The following is a 19,139-nucleotide window of genomic DNA, read 5'->3' on the forward strand; positions in this document are numbered from 1 at the left end:
CCCAAATCTTTAAACCCAACCCTGACCATAACTCAAACTTCATACCTGACTCTGATAAAGCCAGTGGCCCTGCTGTGGGGTGAAGATTGATTCAGGCTGGATGACACCGGCTAAAGCCCCAAACATTCCTGTTGTCTCTGTGGCATTTTGGAGCAGGTTGCTGGCAGTGAGCCCTGCCATGCTTTGGGGGGCTTCCCTGTGCTTTGGCCGAGGTAAACACAGCAACCACACAAGCTAATAATAAACCTCAAACGCCACAAGCCAATCCTGCTTCTCAGAACAGGGATCTATCCCACTGTCACCTACGCACATAATAACCCCAGTCAACCCGGGGTCATAATCACCTTCGCAAACACTCGGGTGCACAGACATTCACACTTACACACTCAGACACACACACACATACTATATTTCAAAGACTTACATAAATCCTAACTCATAGCTGGGTTTTTATACAAAATCTTTAAAACACTGAAAAATAGTAGAAGTTTTCCAACCACATATGCACAACAAATAAATAGACTATAGTCAAATTTTTCCCTTAATTGTGAATGATATTTTTGTTGTTTATTATTTACAACCTAACAAACCTCTTTTGTGAAATATTTTGGTTGAAAAGAGAACTATATTTTAGTACATTTAATGTAATCATAATAACAATCATAATGAGTAAACAATACCTAAAATGAGTAATCTAGATTACATTACTAACTATAATTTGTAATTATGTATTATGTACATACAAAATATGTAATTTGGAATCAGTAATCTACTCCGAACTGTGTATACATATTCACAGTTCTGAGTAGATTACTTACAAATGGTAGTCAGTTACTGATTCTAAATTACATTACTAAAATTAGTAATCTAGATTACATTACTAACTACACTTTTTGTCATGTATTCTGACTACTTTTTGATTACTTTTTAGATTACTTTTGACCTATCTTACTTATCACATTCATTTAAATGATAAAAATACAAAGAGAAAGAAAATATATAATTTTTTTTTTATATCAACAATAATAAGTGCATTAAATATTAAATTACGTTAGGGTTTCCCAGACTGGGTATCATGATATAATTGCAGGTTCTTGAGTTTAATGAAAAGCTATAAAGTAATTAAATAATAATAATTTAAAAATAAAACAAAATGAATCGCTTATCTCTCTTCTCTCTTTCTCTCTCGAATAAATGCTATAATTCATTCATTCAAATAAATGTAATCCTACGAGCTACTCTATCTCTGTGTCTAATTCAAAGCGGACAGAATCTTACGAACTGAAGCCGTAACTGACGAAATTAACCATAAATTTTACATAATTTTACATAAAATTATTTGATATTTTCTTACATACGGTAATGAAATTCATACATTTTTATGTCCAAATGTCCAAATAGTTTTTGGTCATACTGTTTGTATATTAAACATCAAAAACTGAGAGACTGACTGTGGAAGTTCAGAGACATTGGAAATCCCTCAATTTCCCCAAGGAAAGCCATGAAAGGTATGTCGATTTGCTGTTTGTTGTGTTGCGCAGCATTTTTAATTTCAGTGTGGCCTGAAAAATGATTGCATCGCGCTTGGTCGGGACACTGTTAGGAAAGCCCAGCATCCTGACAGTAGAGTGTCATGAGAAACAATGTCTCAGCTAGCTCAACTGGCACAGGTTGGCACATGCAACCAGGTTGTGTACTAAATATACCTTGCGGAGAAGACTGTAAGACTGTGTGTGTGTGAGTTTATGTGTTTCTATTTGTGTGTGAATTTTTTCTGATGGATTATACAAAGTAATGGGGCTCCACTGCAGAGACACATGCTAGGTTTTGTGTGTGACAGTTTCTGAGAACTGAGAGCGAATTCATGTCAGACTTTGACCTGTTGTGCCACTGTGCTTCTGTCAGACGGGTGGGCAAAATAATATTATAAATGTGTCTGCATGCAGCTGTGCCTAGTGACTTTCATTATATAAAACAATATCTCTTCAACAATACCACTATATCTTTTCAAGCCCGGTATTTGACCGCCATTTGCGAGCTGAATGGGGGGAAAAATGCTAATGCTTTTGTGTTTGTGAGATTTGACTTTTAAACTTCAAACATCTGCCTCGCTCTGCTTGCATCTCTTTGTGCCCCGCCGTGACACATCCCCCTGCAGAGGGGATGATGGGTAGTCCCCTCTCTGGGGCATTAATTGGGAGATGAGGCATGCTGGTGCCAGATTCAAAACATACACAGGAAGACAGGAAGTGAGAAAGTGTGAGAGTGTGACATGGGGAACAGTAAGAAAAGTGGAATTAAAAAGCCACTCAGAAGCTTCAGATAGCATGAAAACTATATTCTGCAGACTTTCTAGAAAACTCAAACAAGCCTTTCAAATTAAATGAAAAATAAACACCAGAAAATATGAGATTCCACATCGTTTGGCAATGCATTTAAGTTTGAAATGTGAATGTTTTTATGTTTTAGACAATTTGATCATAAAAGTTATCATCTAAGATCAGGGTTTTGAACCCGGGGTCCAGAGAAGGAACTCAAGGGGGTCCTTTGAGAAGATATTGTATTTTCTTAAAGAGATACAGTGGTTCACAAAAAAAAAAAAAAAAAAATGTTATTTTTTACTAATCCTTATGTCATTCCAAACTTGTATGACCTACTTTCTTCACAAAAGAAGATTTTATGAAAAATGTCTGTTTTCCCCCCCCATACAACGAATAGTCAATGGGGTCCAAGGTTGTTTTAGACACCACTGACTTCTATTAGAAGAACAAAAACATTTGAAACATTCTTTAAAATATCTTCTTTTGTGTTCCACAGAAGAACGAAAGTCATACAAGTTTAAAAATGACACTTAAAATTCACCCTCACATATCTAGGATAAAAACCTCTGATCTCTGTAGACATTCGCTAAATGTTTCACGTTTCTGCCTGAATAGTTGTATCTTTTAAGTGAGATAATGATGAGATTCTGATCACCTCTGTGCTGTTTTTTATTATCAACAATGTTGAAATGTATGTTAAATACTGCAAATTTTGTTATATCACACCAGTAATTTATGGTTTACTCAGAAAAGAATAAACATGTGCATGCATGTTTAAAAAAAAAGGGGGGGGGGGGGGCAGGGCACATTTCTCACCTTTATATGACAGGTGCACTCGTGGTGTTGTGCGGGCGTTGCCATTACAACCCCAGAAACACAAGCTCAGGATGAGAAGCAGGGTTTGCATCATGTTCATGATAATGGCAGAAGTTTTCCCACCAAGATCTGCAAGTTTGAGAGACAGAATCAGTTAATTAGTTACACATTGTGAAACACTAGAAAGTTCATTCATCTTTTGCTGACAGCAATTATATACATTTAAGGATACGTTTCAATTTGTTTCCATAAATGTGGCCCATAAAACAAAAGTGATTTCAACAACTGTTCTTGTCTTGCTCCCACCCCAAAAAGCCCTGCGTCAAATTTAGGCCTGGTTTACAAGAAAAGTCCCACCCGTTAGTAAAGAAGCTCGGAAGAAAAAAGAAAACAAAGCGTAAAAAGTGTCTGGTTGGCTTTTCATATTTGACTGAATGTTTCCACATAGCACAGGGTTGTAAGTTTCTCAGTCTTTCTCTGAGCATTTACAACCATCCACAGTGAGGACTTTAAACAGGCCAATTAAATCACAATGCTGAAGAATGTAAACACAGCAGCTCAAATTATCCAAAGGTACACAGTCTTGTGTTGTTTTTACCTTCAGATTTTTTTCTTTTTTCCCCCCAGATATGAACTCAATTGGCCTTTTCCATAAAAATAGTGTTAGATTGTGTGGGAGAGGACTGCAAGTCTTTCTGCAGTGGGGACATGCGCCCAAAAGAGATTAGAAAACTATGCAGTCAGAGAGCAATGGTTTCTTAAGTATGTCTGCCAAATCCTTCCAGCTACAGCAAATCCATGTCACACTGCCTTGCTTTAAATCTTAAACTCTCACTCCTGGGCGGCAGGGAATGGCAAACCTACTGTGAGCCTCCGTATCTGCAGAAAATCTCCCCGTTCTGAGGTGCTAAACATGGCGGGCACGTATCTATGCAAGCTGTGTACACAGATTTACATGCTTAATGAGGGATAACCGTAACAGGAATGCAAACACTTGCAAGCATGTTTTATAATGAAAATGCTCAAAGACGCTGAGCTCAGAACAATGCTGATTTATATATACACAATATGTCAATGTCTGGAGTTTACGGTGAGGCAAAACATATTTGTTTTTTGTTTTTTTTGGGGGGGGGGGGGGGGGATTTAAAAGCAAACACATGAAGCTTAATATTTTATATTAGCTTACACAGTTCAAAAGTTTTATATATTGAGCAGCACAACTGCTTCTGTTAACACTGATAATAAGAGGTGTTTCCAGAGCACCAAATCAGCATATTAGAATGATTTATGAAGGATCATAAAGAGTGGAGTAATGACTGCTGAAAACTTAGCTTTGCAATTACATACATAAATAACAATTTAAAAATATATTAACATATATAATAATATTTCAAAACTGTTTTATTGTATTTTTGACAACATACAGCACTAATGAGCCTATTTAAAAAAACATTAAAAAATTAATGGTAATATGCATTCATTTTCTTGTTTAAACTTGTGTATTATTTGAGCTATAAAGTTGTTCTTATGATTTTTACGGTCATTTTAGGGGTTTCGGATATACATTATCATGGGAATGAAGTTGAAGTTGATACTTTACTTTACACAGAAAAGGTTAGTAAGGGGTTATTTCACACTAACATCATGTTAACCCCTATATTGGTTACGTCTTGATTGAAACTGTATTTTAGCACTTACGAATTGGCCCAGTTCACTTACATTGTAAGTGTCTCCTTGGACTGAACCCAGAATAATCCTTTAAAATAATTAGTGTCACCACAAAAGTATACGATGTTTACTGTGCTGTTATTTAACAGGTTTGTGGTGGTTCTACCACTAACTGCCTCTTCGCTGAAGTAGTTTTGTTACACGCTATGAAATGCTGTACTTTGGCCCTCTTCCAGGGTAAATGACACTTTTCCAGTGATGAAAAATGACAGAGGAACAATAGCCAACAGACAGCGCTCTTTGTCTATGACGAATGTACTGAAGTATCATGAATTTGATCTGGAGAAGAAAAAATGCATCAACAGACATTTTAGTATCTGAAGCAGACCAATTGGCCTAGTTAAAAAAATAAATAAAGAAAAAAAAAAGATATTTCCGTAAGCTTTCGGGTTCGGCACAAATGATGTGTGAGATTCATAAAACAATAGCACTGCTGAATTCTCCACTGTCTGCTACCCTTGAAAGGCACCAGAGGGAATGACCAGTCTGTGAAGATTAAAACCTGGCACAAACACATTTTTGTCATCATGTCAAATTTATCTCAACAATCCAGACAGACAGAAAAAGCAGAGTGCTGAGAGTATGTCTGATTTGCTTCCTTTTGGCTGACTTGTTTTGAATACATATAAATATTGGCCTATCTAAAATATTACAAAAAATAGCATTGATGAAAACTGAAATATAATAACATCATTAGCTGCTGTGTTAGGGAAGCAACTCTGAAATTAGCTTGCCAAGCTAATAAAAAGAATCAGATAATATATACATAAATCTAACATAAATCTCTATACAGATGAAGGCACTGACTAGCATTTGAACAATTCAATTCACTATACCACCAATAAAATAAATAAGTCAAAAACATATGAAAAGCATAATTTTGTAAAATGATTGGAAGAAATATTTTAATATTTTTTAAAGTCACCATGAAATCAAAATGGACAATTTTTTATGGAATATCACAGTATTTATAAATAATTTGCCTGTGCACATCATTCTTTTTTAAATGTATATGTCCTCGTAATCTTTAATCAAAAGAACTTCCTCTCTCCTCTTGCAATCACTTCTCTTCTCTGATTTGTTTACTGGCGCGAGGGCGGGACAACCTGTCACTCACATGACATCACAGCAATATCAAACCACAACCATATAAATTAAATCAAGCCCCCCCCCCTACATTTTTACTTGTCGAGAAGTGGTTTCACTCAGATATACGTTACATTTGGAAAGAAAAGACTATCGTAAATTCCGTTTCATGCAGACTTTAATTGGTTATTTTAAATGAACCAAGTGAATCGACTCACTAATTGAATCAAACTTCCCAAATGCTTCAAGAGAGTCAACATTTAGTTCACACAAGAATGAATAAATTTACGTACAGTAGTACAATACAATATTACAAAAATACAGCTTGCTACTTTGAGAAAATATTTGGTTACTTGAACAGTGACCCTATTTTGAAAACATCTACTGAAAATTGTAGTTAAATAAGTAGCGTCACTACTTTTAGCAACCCAATACTGATTATCTGTAATAATACACCGCTTTAACTACTCCGTTTGTTATAGTACACATTGCAGTACAATTCCAAACAATCTGCATCATGCTTTTACTTCTGAACCTGAGGGAGTGCATCTTTTATTTTGAGATGAACTGTAAATGTGAGGGTGCAGTCATGGGTGAGCCCTGTAGCCTAGAGAATACCTATCGTTAAGAGTCAGCACATGTCTGCTCTCTAATTATATGCCTCAAGTGGCTACAGGGATGTCATTATCACCGTGTGTGTGTGTGTCTGCATAAGTGTGCCACACCTGCACACGGAGCAACAGAATGATGAGGTTCTTATAAAACGGACCCAAAGCAGAGTAAATCTGAGAATTAGCAGAGGTCAAGGACAAGGGTGAGGCAATAAAATGAGCAGTAGAGGGTGAGACAGACAGCAGGGAGGATGAATTACAGATAAAAAGCAAAGGATGATGTCTGAAGAAGGGGAAAGAAAATGTAATCACATTATAAAGAATAGATTGACATTGATTTAAAGTAGATATAAAATGTATTAAGCATGCTTGCTCAAAATATTACTGAACAAATCTTACAAGTGATAATTAACTAAACAAATTAAAATAAATGTCATTGTTCACACAGCCTGATGTCGGTTTTTAGTGAAACAAAAATGAAAACAAAAGCACTATAAAGAAGAAAAACACATAAATAAATACAATTGAAATTAAATTAAAATAAGTAATAAATGTATGGTTTTAGAAGACTTAGAAAATAGTAATTTGTTTTGGTTTTTCTGTACTGTGTCATGCTTTTGTGTATAAGGATTTTTCTAAAATTTTGCATTTGTGATCCACTGAAAAAATAACAGCACAGGTGTGGATCAGCAGTAAATTATAGTTTATTATCATTTGCATCTATTTAATTTAATCTAAATGATTATATTTTCAAAATTATTTTATTCAGATCTGCATAGATCTGTTCAACAATTACAATTACATTTAATCAGTATGAATACGGTTTAAACATGGCCAATTGTGAAACAAGCAAGATTATTTTGAATGAAAATAGTGTAGAACAGCGAAAAGAGAACAAAACTATAATTTGTTAAAGTCTCTCTCTCTCTCTCTCTCTCTCTCTCTCTCTCTTTTTTTTCTCTCTTTCTCTCTTACACACACACACACTATATTTTTCTCTCTCCAGCTGAGCTCCTCTTCAAGTGGAAATTAGTTTCCATGCAGCAGGCATGAATACAGAAAACCAATAGCGCAGCACATTTACCATTAAGGAGCCTGGGTATGTGGAAACAGTAGGTCATGGGGCGACCTGACACAAAGGATTCTGGGAGACTTTCCCTCAATGATTCAACTGCAGTGGCTCCCTCCTGCTTAACCGATGTCTGCATTTTCACTCACAGGACCCTTTAAAGCAGCTCTAATTGAAAAATAAGAAAGCGTGATTCACAGAATCTCATGCTTTAGTGGGGAGACAATATTTAGAGGTAATTTTTGAATGTATAACTTAAGATGAAGGAGAGTTTGTAAGTCAATTAATTCATTTGAAAAATACACAGACTTCTTCAATGGGCCTCCAACAAAGAAATTTTAGCAGGGGGAGCCCCAATGAATAAAGACAATGCAAGATTGATCACATGACCAACACCCTGCCTGCGTGTCCCCCATTATTAAAAAGAATGTTAAATCTCTGTGTATTGGTTGTTTTTTTAATCAAACTATACAGCTTGGAATTTCAAGGGTGCATTTCTAACAGCTCATCTAGTCAGTAAAAATGATCTGAGAAAATTCAAAATCAAGTAGAAGGCCATTTCTGAGCTCTGAGGGATTGTCTAGAGCCGATAACCCTCTGCCACACATTCCTCTATAGAAGACGGGCCATTTCTCAATTCTAAGACCTGTTGGTCCTCATCAGTCTTCACAGTGACAGCAGACTCGTCCTTACATGTCTGTCCAGTTTCCTCTTTGACATATTTGTCCTTTGATGTAATCCATTTAGTGCTCTCAAGACTTTCAAGAAAAAAAACGGATTTTCGGATTAGGTTAATTGCGTACGTTCATTGCATTCTTTTTTTCTTGGTTCTCAAAGTCTCAACTACATAACGAAACCTGATAATCTTCATTTGTTTCTCTTGTATTCATTTACTTGATTTGTATACCTTGTTGATACCTGAAAATGATTGAAGGGTTCTAATGGCTGACTCCATCTTAAATTTCTAGATTGATGAAACCAGGAAAACCATCTCTACTTCTGTGGGTTGGATTACTGTGGTCTCATGTACGGAAGAGAAGCCAATAACTCACTACAAAAACACACAACTAAGAACTTCAACTGAGACTCACACTGTGCTTTTAAACCACAGTGACCAGCAACCTTTAACCAAAGACACACAAAACACAAAGACCACATCGCTAAAGATGGATGATCAGGCTTAATCATGCATGTCAAGTAAACCAGAAACATGAGCTGCTCAAAAATCAAGGGATGAGCTTTCATTTGAGTTCACCACATTTGCTCTATTTTTTCAATGATGTGGCTCATTTTCCATTAATTACTCTTTTTCATCCATAAAACTTGTTTTGATATTAGATGCTTCATTTCTGGTAAATGATGCATCAAAATCGGTGGAAAACATGAAGGTGGCTGTTTGGTCTATCAGCTGTGGGCAGTGACAGATTGCATATGTTTATCTGGGCCACCTGATCTCCGGAGGCAGATTGAGAACGACCCATGGGGAGCATTCAGAGGGGTACAATCAGAGACTATTTTTGCATTTTAGCCTGGAGCTGTAAGTGTCTGCAAAGAATAATCATTTTGTAACTGTTCGCACTAGTCATTAAATAAATAAGCCTACTTGACAAAACAAGACAAGAGTGTATAAAACCAATCCATATGAAAACTAAATACAACTACTGTATCAAGTAACCTGTTTATGCGATTAACTCAACACAGGCTCATTTAAAAAAAAAATTCCAGTTAAATTTTCTCCGGAAGAGATAAACGGGATTCTGGTTGTTGTGTGTGTATCACGGAAGTTTGGAAATCGCACGTACACCTCACACTTTTAATAAAACAAATATTTTTCATTGGGCAAGTGTGTTCAAATAGGTTTTCATGGGACAATGTGCATGTTCAGATTCAGATTTAAAGTTCAAAGAGACAAGATGGTCTATACGTGACCTGATGTTCCCATGACAATCGGTAACTCATATGTCACGCCCTTGCTCACATCCGCGCTTTATCCAACATTCAGAGAGAGGTCAAGATGAGTTCAAAGCGGCAAAAAAACCTCTAGCCCTTTTTAACAATTTATGTCAAGCAGCGTAAGTTGCCAGTGCATGTGGTATCCAAATTGTGTTGCATTGATGAATATTTGCTTTTTAAACTGCCTATTTCTCTTGATGAATAATTGGACTGCTTTGCAATAAAAAAAATATTAGCTACCCACACAAACGTGCAATTATTTTCAGTGTATTTGCATAACTCTTTTGTACCGTGTTTTATTGTCACAGATATGCTATAAAAGCCTTTCAAATTAGAAAAAAGATGGTGATTGTTGATGTTGAATTCAGATTTACATGCATTAATGGTCTGGATAAGGAAGCAATGCAACCTTCATGCTTTAACTATGGTTCATTTTTACAATGTTATAAATACTAATAGAAGTGCTGATCATTTTCATTTTATAAATAAAATGACTTACAGCAGTCTGCTTTAATAACTTATGAAGCAGTTTAGATTAGTAGAGAAATCAGGTTTACCCCTGATTTTTTCTCATTCTAATTCAATAGAAAAAGCAGAGAGCTGAAATAAAATCATCCAAAGTATCATATGTAGCATTTCAAATTAAGAAGTGGTATGCATTTGTGTTCTTACATAGGTCTTAATTTATAGGGTTCTCTTTCATTATTGCTCTAATGTAGGTCTTTTCTGCATTATCAATAGATTGAATAAGAAACAGGCAGTCTAGTTTTCAAAGGGCAGTAGAGAAAACCTAAATATGCAAAACAAACAATAGAAACTTCTTAGATGAGAAGTGATAAATTGTCAATTAAAAATACCTGCTATCAAAATTTACATTGTAAAAAATATTAATATTGAATTGTGCAAGGAACCGCATAAAAATCAGTCTTTATTAATCAATAATCTGCCCCTGTAATAATAATTTGTGTGAAAAAGAAACTTATTTTTTTACTGCCTCTAGTGTTTATTTCAGCTGGAAACTGCAGTGAATTGTATGTATAAGTGCGTTTTTGGAGTTGGATTACCAAAATGATTTTTTGAGCCTATAATTAATTTGCAATTTCAAGAGCCAATCATTAAAATTTGTTAATTTTATTTTTGTTTTTGTTTGGTAATACCAATAAAAATGGTTAAAGAAAACAGACTACTATAGAGTAAAACAATATAACAAATGTAATGCGTGCATGTAGAAAACCCCCTCTACATTACCCCACCCAAGATATACGGCTACATGACAAGCTGAACTAGAAACTTAAAATCTCTGAAATCCCCTCCAAACCCTCAGGCTACATTTCATTCTCCTGTGAAGAAAGTGAGAATCAAAAGCATATTCTACAGACCAAACCTTGTATTACCTCAAGGCCTCTGAAGGTTTTGCAACCCCATTTCAGTTGGTACATCTGAGCAAACAACAGATAGATGGGGAAAAAAGGAGAGAAAAGTAACAAGAGCTTTAGCCTGAGCAATTAAAGCAGTGAGGTGGAGAAGCAAAGGTGAAGCAGTCAACCCGATCACCTCTCAGAACGCAGGCTGGGTGGGGCTAATGCGGTTTGCTGTCAATGTTAGCGCTCATTAGCGTGACGCATTAGCTCAGCAATAGAGCTGCCACTGACTCGGAAAACAGCCCCCAGGGGCTAACAAGTGTATAAAGGGGTCAAGAGGGTCATGTTTCAACATCCACCACAGAAGAAATACAATAATCATTTACCAGGATCTCAGACTTAAGTTTAGCTTTCGAGTAGAAAGTAAAATTCTACCTTCCCTGTTGAAAAATTAACAGCTTGAACTAGCCCAAGCTGGTTTGCTGGTTTTTACTGGTCTAGCTGATCAGCCAACTGGTCTCACAGTCGGACAAGAGCCAAACCCAATGCCTTACTTCCTGTTTATTTGTAATTAGTTGTGCTCAAATACATATTTCAAATTTGAATGGAAATAATATTTATGACATTATCTGTCAAGTTTACGGGCATACTTTTACCCTAAAACACAACACAATGTGTAATTTAAAATACAGGCATGACACCTCCAAAATAAATACCAACATTTCCTTCATATCAACACAGTACATTGGGCCCTTTTTTTACGGAATTTTCATTTAATGTAGATAAACATTTAATGCTGTATTTCTGCTTTTTCATACACTCATCGTAGACTTTGATGCATGTTTTTTGGACCTGTCATGCAAAAATGGCTGACAGCCAGCCCTAAAGTATACTGGCAAGTGGCATAACAGATTGGCTTTCTCAGGGCCAGGTCTAAAGTAAGTTCATGTTGTGCGCTTAGCAAGCAAGGGAAGGTTTTCACGAACACACATATGCTCTCTAGTGTCAAGGAGCTAAGTGCATGCCACTGTTGAGGGAATTGTGGCCCTTCTCCAGCTCTAATGTTGGCTGCCCCTACACGAAGGTTCGGCACTGTGCATTTAAACCGGGTGGAGCAGACAGCTTTGGAGTCATTGGCTAAGCTTCACCACCCTTAAGAACCGGATTCGGCTCCTGTCTTCAAAGGCCGCTAAGCTCTGAACATCTTATCTGCGTGTCTTTGAAGTGACCGCTACACCCAAACCACGGCGACATTTTCACCTTCACACATCAGCAGTGTTGTTCAGTCACCAAGCAACAACCGTTTCCTCACACAATGAGAAAGAGCAGCAGGGCACATATTATAGGTTATCTCCAATGGGGAAATAATGAGCCACTAATTCAGAAATAACAAAAAAGGCGCTTTTATATCATGCAATATTAATGCACTCCATCATTCCCAAGCCATGCGCACACTCATACATACGCACATATGAACTCTGCCCGTCTCTCTGTTTAATCCCCACCACAATGCTCCCCTCCCCTTTGGCAAAACCAGATCCCTGAAAGTGGTGCTTGTGTGTTGTAATGTTACAAATTGAGAGCAGAAGCATTAGAGAGACTTTGCGCAGAGCGTGGCGAACAGCACATGGCCCTCCCAGTGCATACCATCACCTGTTTTGATGGCCTCTCTTCTTTTTATTTACATGATAAACACTGAATTCCTCTACAATTACCCCACCAGCATGGCTCCTGCTATTCATAGCTCACAGCTGTTTTCCAGCGGACCTCATGATAGGATGCAAAGTTGTTATGCACTGCATCAAAAGAATAAAGCAGGACTAATCAATTAGTGGTTGGTTTCAATGGTATTTTGATTTGTTTAGAATTGACTTTGCTTAAAGGACCCATATTTTACATTGGAGATCAAATGACAACCCAAAGCATCATAGAAAAGTAAACAAAAATGTAATAATAATAATATTACATGAACCGCACAGACATTTTTCAGCATATTCTATGTATCTATCTATACTGAAAGCAATACAAAATGCTGAAAACAGCAGATAAACAAAACAAAAATTACAAAATCATTTAAAGTGAATTAATGCATCATAGCTTTATAATGTACAGTATTAAAATGTATATTCACATTAATGTTTGCTTAAGATTCCATTTAACAGCATTATTAAAATTATTAGTCTTAGATTTATTTTGTGTGTAAGATGACAAAGGTCATTTAAATGCAAAAATAGAAGAAATGAGCATGCACAATTAAATATCCAATATCAATCAATAAATAAATAAAAATGTATGTAATATCAACCAATAGCTGATATGAAACCAATATATTATGTAATAACTTTGTGACCCCATTCAGTTCTACAACTACCTTAAGATCATCTTACTGTGACCAATAGTCAAAGAAAAGAAAGGGTTAAATTCTCTAGGTAACACGTTTCCGTTTGCTATTTTTGGCATCTCTCATTCAACACTTGACTCAACATTTATTTTTATTCTTTTGTCATGCCATTACATTTTCCAGCTAGTCTGAGAACAACCAGACACTACAGTGTGACATTTGAGTAGCATCACTGAACCAGATGAACGGCTGACGAACACCCCACATCTTTTTCCCCCAAAGCCTTTCATGCCCTTCTGATGGGATGACTTCATTTTCTTTGTATCCACCGTGCTCTCCAGCCAGAGAATAGATAGTTTGGTTATCAGCGGACTTGATTGGCAAAGACCCAAGAATCTTCAGAATGGAGGCTTAATTCTCCCAGGGCTGACAGCTGCAGGGATTAGGCACTCTTGCTCACTGTTATTGACGCCCCTGCATTGTGCCTTTCTCCATAAATGTGGCACCAGGACTGGGATGGGGTTGCTGACGGGGGCTGTATAGGGGGGTCAGCATTCTGAAGTCATGTCAGGTGCTTCTGCTTTGAAGCTTGAACGGATGCATTAAAGAACATTGAGAATATAGGATATGATAAATATATGAAGACCAAAAAATTGGGGAATCGGTAAACAGGCGTGTCAAATCATGCATATGAGTGACCGATTATCTCAAAACAATACAGATATAATTTACAATCTGCATTAAGAATACTCTCATTCATAAGGTGGATGCCTCCCATTTCCACCTTGACATCACTAAATTATCACTTCCACCAAACCCTAGAGTCCAGTCTGACCCCACTCTGACCCCCCAGCACCGCTGACGCTGTCATGACAACCGTCTCAAGAGGCTTGTTGTATTTGTAGAGAGTGAGAAGTGTATACATGAGTGCATCTCTCTCTATGTGTGTATGTGTATGTGAGTGAGTGAGTGAGTGAGTGAGTGAGTGAGTGAGTGAGTGAGTGAGTGAGTGAGTGAGTGAGTGAGTGAGTGAGTGAGTGAGTGAGTGAGAGAGAGAGAGAGAGAGAGAGAGAGAGAGAGAGAGAGAGAGTGAGTGAGTGAGTGAGACACTTGTGACAAATGGGAATTTAAGTGTGTCATTTACGGAGTGAACAAAAAAAGCTAAATGAATGTCAAAATGCACAAAAAAAACAACATGAGGTAAAGATCATTTGCCTGAATTAAGACAAAACAGGGAGAGGGATAAAAGCCTTAATATTTATAAGTTATGGGAAGCAATTAGAATAGTCATTTTAATAACTTCCCTAAAAAGTGTTTGGGGGAAATTTTTAAACTAGTAAACAATTCTGTAAACTTAAGGAGTGGATGGTCTGAAATTGAAAAGTTTGAAATGGGGAAATGAATTAAAAAAATATAGGATATTTAAAAAAATTAAAGAAAGGCAGTCAAACATTGACAAGCACTGATGTCAAGCAAATTATAAGTGATGAAAGGACTATTTCTGTTTTCATAACAAAATTTTCCCCATCACACTCAAAACATTATGTCAACAGGTTTGTACAGGTATTACTTATCCATATCTGGGCTCTTTGAAATATGCCTGGAAAAGTATCCGTGTGAATATTTATGTGCCTTTAAAGGTCTGTTTAAATAAAAAAAGATTCCCTTCTTGATGTCCAATGTGTGTTAATAACAAAGACATCAGCTTCGAGTTCTCTCATACTCTCTTCCCAAACATGACCTCATAATGTCTTAAAGGAGTGCTCAAAATAGAACAAAGTGACCAATTTAGAATGCTTACTTCAGTCTTTTAACATTACTATCATCTTCTTCATCCTCATGACAAGGAAAAGGAAAAAAACTATTAAGAAAGGATAAACTTGGATGCAAAACATCTTGAAAACTTGTCAGTAAGAGAAATATAGCAGCCATTGCATTAAATAACAAAGCATAAAACTAAGTGGAATTATTTTAGAGAACATTTTGACATGTTTTAATTTATAAAACAATACATATACTGTTTAAAATTAAGAAAAAAACTGCATCTGTGGTTATAAAGCTAAAGGCTGGCCCACACTAAAAGATTTTTTTAATCTTATCAGACCACATAGCAATAAAAAATTCCTAGATTTGACCGATGAGACCAAGACAGCAAACCACACACTAACAGATTTCTTTCAAAAACAACCAGAGTCCTGACTATGTGAACACGCGAAATCAAAAAAAAAAGAAAAAAAGAAAAAAAGTCACTGTCAAGCGTGACTTTAGATTAAACAAAAATTGCAAACGACGGGCAAAAAGAAATGGCGACAATAGTGTTTGGACTGCTTTTTACAGAAAATTAGCAGGGAAAAAAGAAAAAGGTTTGGATGAAGTCATATAATGCTTTCATCTTTCGTCAGCTCTTTCTGATTGTGTATCGTTTCGTTCCATGTGACAATCTGCAGAGTGCATGCGCTTGTCCTCAGAGTTCTCCCAACACAACAGGATTTTTGAACATAAAATTCAACATGTTAGATATTTATGATTTGAGATCGGTGTGGTTGCTTCTGACCAGATTCGGTGTGGTTGCTTCTGAACATATTCTTCTGAACAGATTCAATCACTCTTAACACACATCACACCACAGGAAAATCTGTTAAAATAATCTGTAGAACCATCAAGATAATCGGAACTTTACTTGCGAAAGATTGTCGGAAGGGGAGAATTGGGCCCAAAAGCCAGATTTAACACCTCACGCAATCTCACGGGGCAGCGGATCAAACAAAATGGATACTGTCGCAGCAACTTGATGTATCAATACTTAGTCTTAGTGAGATAAAACAGCCGTATTGTCACATTTTGACCAGCCGTTCCTTCATCTCCGATGTCCACTGGACTCATACAGGTGCTTGTTGTTTCGCGGTCGCCATTTCAAAAGTCCCGTCACTTCAGTCTCCTTGTAGACATGTCTCTCATTGGCTATTGTGCAGGTAATCATAGTCATAATCATCCCGATTTAAAATCCTAAATATCAAACATGTTTGATATTGTCGGGGTGGCCACGGTGCGTCTGCAAGCAGATCGGGAGGTTTAAGATTTGATCTGTAAACGACTCGCATTTACAGATAATCTAATCTCCCGAGTGTCGGGAGGGCTAAATCAGGCATAAATTGGCATGAAACTCCGGTAGTCTGAGCCCTGTGTAAGAAACCTGTGTAAACTTGAGGAGAACTGACATCATACATTAATAAAAATCATTTTGACACCACTTGGTTTAGTAATCACAAATATGGCTAAGCATTAGCCTACTTTTCGCAATGCCATGTGGTTTGATATCTCTAATAAGTGTACAAATAAGTTTTGGGGCCAGTTTATCTCTATATAGTGAACAAATGCACTTATGTAAAACCTCACAATTACATCAATAACTAAAACCCTTGAATTAACATGGTTTTACTGTAAAAAAACAACAACAACAAAAAACGCCTGTATTATAAGATGGTACAAGCAAGGGATTTTAGTATGGACTGCACAGCTTCTAGGTAAGCCAGTGTACAGTGTATACTACGATTGGCAAGATTAATATTTCATTAAGGCCTGTCAACAATACCAAAATAAAGGCAGATCTAGTGAACCCCTTAGGGCAAGATGCTTCTCAATCGATTTCAGACCTTCTTTCCTCATCTCCCTCAATAACTGTTCAATAATTGATGAGACACAATCCACATGGATCCCAGAATTCCACTGTCAGGTCTTTCAAGGGGCAGGTTGGTTTTGAATAACTTCAACGGGTTGGTGAAAATTCTACACCACTAAAACAGACCATCTTTATATCAGGGTCATCTGCTTGATATATAACAAGATATAAAAAATAATAATAACAAAAACATCTTAATGCAAATATGGCAGAGAAACAACATGGAAGAGGCATTAAGTACAAGGGTCAAGGTAACAATTTTTTTTTTGCATAAATGTCTTCATGTGGTGCATTTAATGATTCTAACTTAATTGCACCCATGAGCACATAAAGTGCAGTTACTAATCAATTCCTTATTCATCATCTCGGTCTTAGCATAAAAAAAATCATTCTTAAGTTTCCAAAGCAATGATAATATTTCAACTGCTGCAAGCTAAAAACATGAATTTCAAAACAGCTTAAAAATCATAACCACTAAGAGCATTTTCATGTTTTGCGCTGGATCTCAAGCATTGACGTTTGAAACCAACGTACCAGAAACCCCCAAATGTTGAACAGCCAGGGCACTATTTCAGATAAAGTTACAGACAACTTTACAAATTAATCAAAGAACTGATTAAAGGTCCAAATAAACCACAAATTCATTAGTTTTAGCCTTTTTTATAATGCCTGACCTGTGTACCAACTACAAAAAAAGCTAAAAAAAAGCAGCAACTATTTGTAGTAGTAAATAAAAAATCAATCCATATGCTATTCTATGCTAAATTTAGTATTAAATATCTGCAATTTAGGCTATAGGGACTAAGATGACTATATCTGATATTATTTTAGATCTGTTATGCTTTTACCTTATGATCCATAATGCATTGCTTTTTCAGTTAGTGCTCCGAATGAATAATAAATTGAGCCGTGGACATATATTGTGAATTTAGAAATGTCACCTCATGGTCCTCAAAAGTTGCTACTGATTGAGTTTGTTTTAACAGAAAACTGACAATTCCTGAGCAACTTTGGCATGTGGGTGTAAAGTGGACAGTGAAGGCTGATGTGAGAATCTCATGGCATCTTGAAGATGAAGGACCCTGTGGACCCCTGAGCCTGAGACAATGGCAGTAAGCTGCTAACCAAGATACTGTAAGAATATGTATAAAAATGAAAGATAGGAAGACACTTGACAACTTATGGGTCCGATTTTAGAAAATTACTCAGGGTACTGATCCTTTTTTAAAGGGGTTCCTGCTCTCAGTATATTGAACATTGAAACCTCAAATATCTTTTCATTTTTACAGTTTATGCGTTCTCTGTGTGAGATGCATTTTTGGGGGATCATCTACGCGTGATGATGCCCTAAAAGTGATGTCTTGTTAGGCACCTCACTGTTTGAGACACGTGACATAACGTAAACAAAGAAATCTAATATGAAAAAATTAACATACCGTAGCAACAGTCAAACAAACATACTGGTCAATGTTTCATTCTTTAAGGAGCCACTTACTTCTTGTCCAGGTAACTTAAGATGGAAGATGTTACATTCCGTGGCACACAGCTGTCCGATACGCGGGATAAAACAGTCACAACACACACATAAACGCGTCAATGTCCATTTGCTTGTAGTCTTTTAAGTTCTTTCTTCGTTGTTTCTCAGTTGCCAAAGTTTCTAGTCGCCGCAGTTAAACTAGCTAGCGTTCAGAAACCGGTTACCCTTTGAGAATTACGCGGAGCTCAAAAAAACAAACTTTCCCATTTCCAGTCGCACTGTCATTTTCAAAATATCTTAAGGGGGCAAATCCGTTAATATTCCAGAGTCAGACGCGCTCCCTCTCTGTACGAGTCCTGTCAAGTGTTTGCAGGTGTCGGCTGTGCTGTGAGCTGTACCTCGCCCTCTCTCCACTACCTCCCTATTAAAACCAGCCAGCCGTGTCAGTGTTAACCAGCTCCCTGCCAGCACTCCACTGCACGGAGCCCCCGCTGCCTGATTGAGGCGCTGAGTGAGGGATTGTCATCCAGCTAATAAACCAGGCCTCTTAGTTAATCTTACAAAGAGGGAATCATTAATTATAAGATACATGGAGTTCCCAATACCGAGTCTTATTAACTTAGAATTATTACCATTGGTGTCAGGTTGCACGGGTTATAATAAACCTCTGGTGAGGCCTCATATTTAATTCTCTCTG

The 19,139-nt window shown here is 36.8% G+C and overlaps 1 protein-coding gene across 2 annotated transcripts in view; it reads right to left on the bottom strand.

Moving 5' to 3' along the window:
* The window catches only part of sema3gb (sema domain, immunoglobulin domain (Ig), short basic domain, secreted, (semaphorin) 3Gb), a 33,190-nt gene extending 14,325 nt beyond the window's left edge, over positions 1-18,865 (bottom strand). The window contains exons 1-2 of one of the 2 annotated variants that reach the window (XM_077223532.1): positions 18,461-18,865; positions 3,138-3,266 (exon numbers count right to left, since the gene is read on the bottom strand). In XM_077223532.1, coding sequence (XP_077079647.1) covers positions 3,138-3,237 — 100 coding nt within the window. In that variant the 5' untranslated portion in view covers positions 3,238-3,266; positions 18,461-18,865. The remainder of the gene's footprint in view (positions 1-3,137; positions 3,267-18,460) is intronic. The other variant, XM_077223531.1, reaches the window with a different exon arrangement.
* Positions 18,866-19,139: the final 274 nt, after the last annotated feature.

The sequence above is a fragment of the Siphateles boraxobius genome, unplaced genomic scaffold (genome assembly GCF_051911475.1).
Source record: "Siphateles boraxobius isolate OS27281-9 unplaced genomic scaffold, OSU_SipBor_1 9, whole genome shotgun sequence".
Classification (NCBI taxonomy): domain Eukaryota; kingdom Metazoa; phylum Chordata; class Actinopteri; order Cypriniformes; family Leuciscidae; genus Siphateles; species Siphateles boraxobius.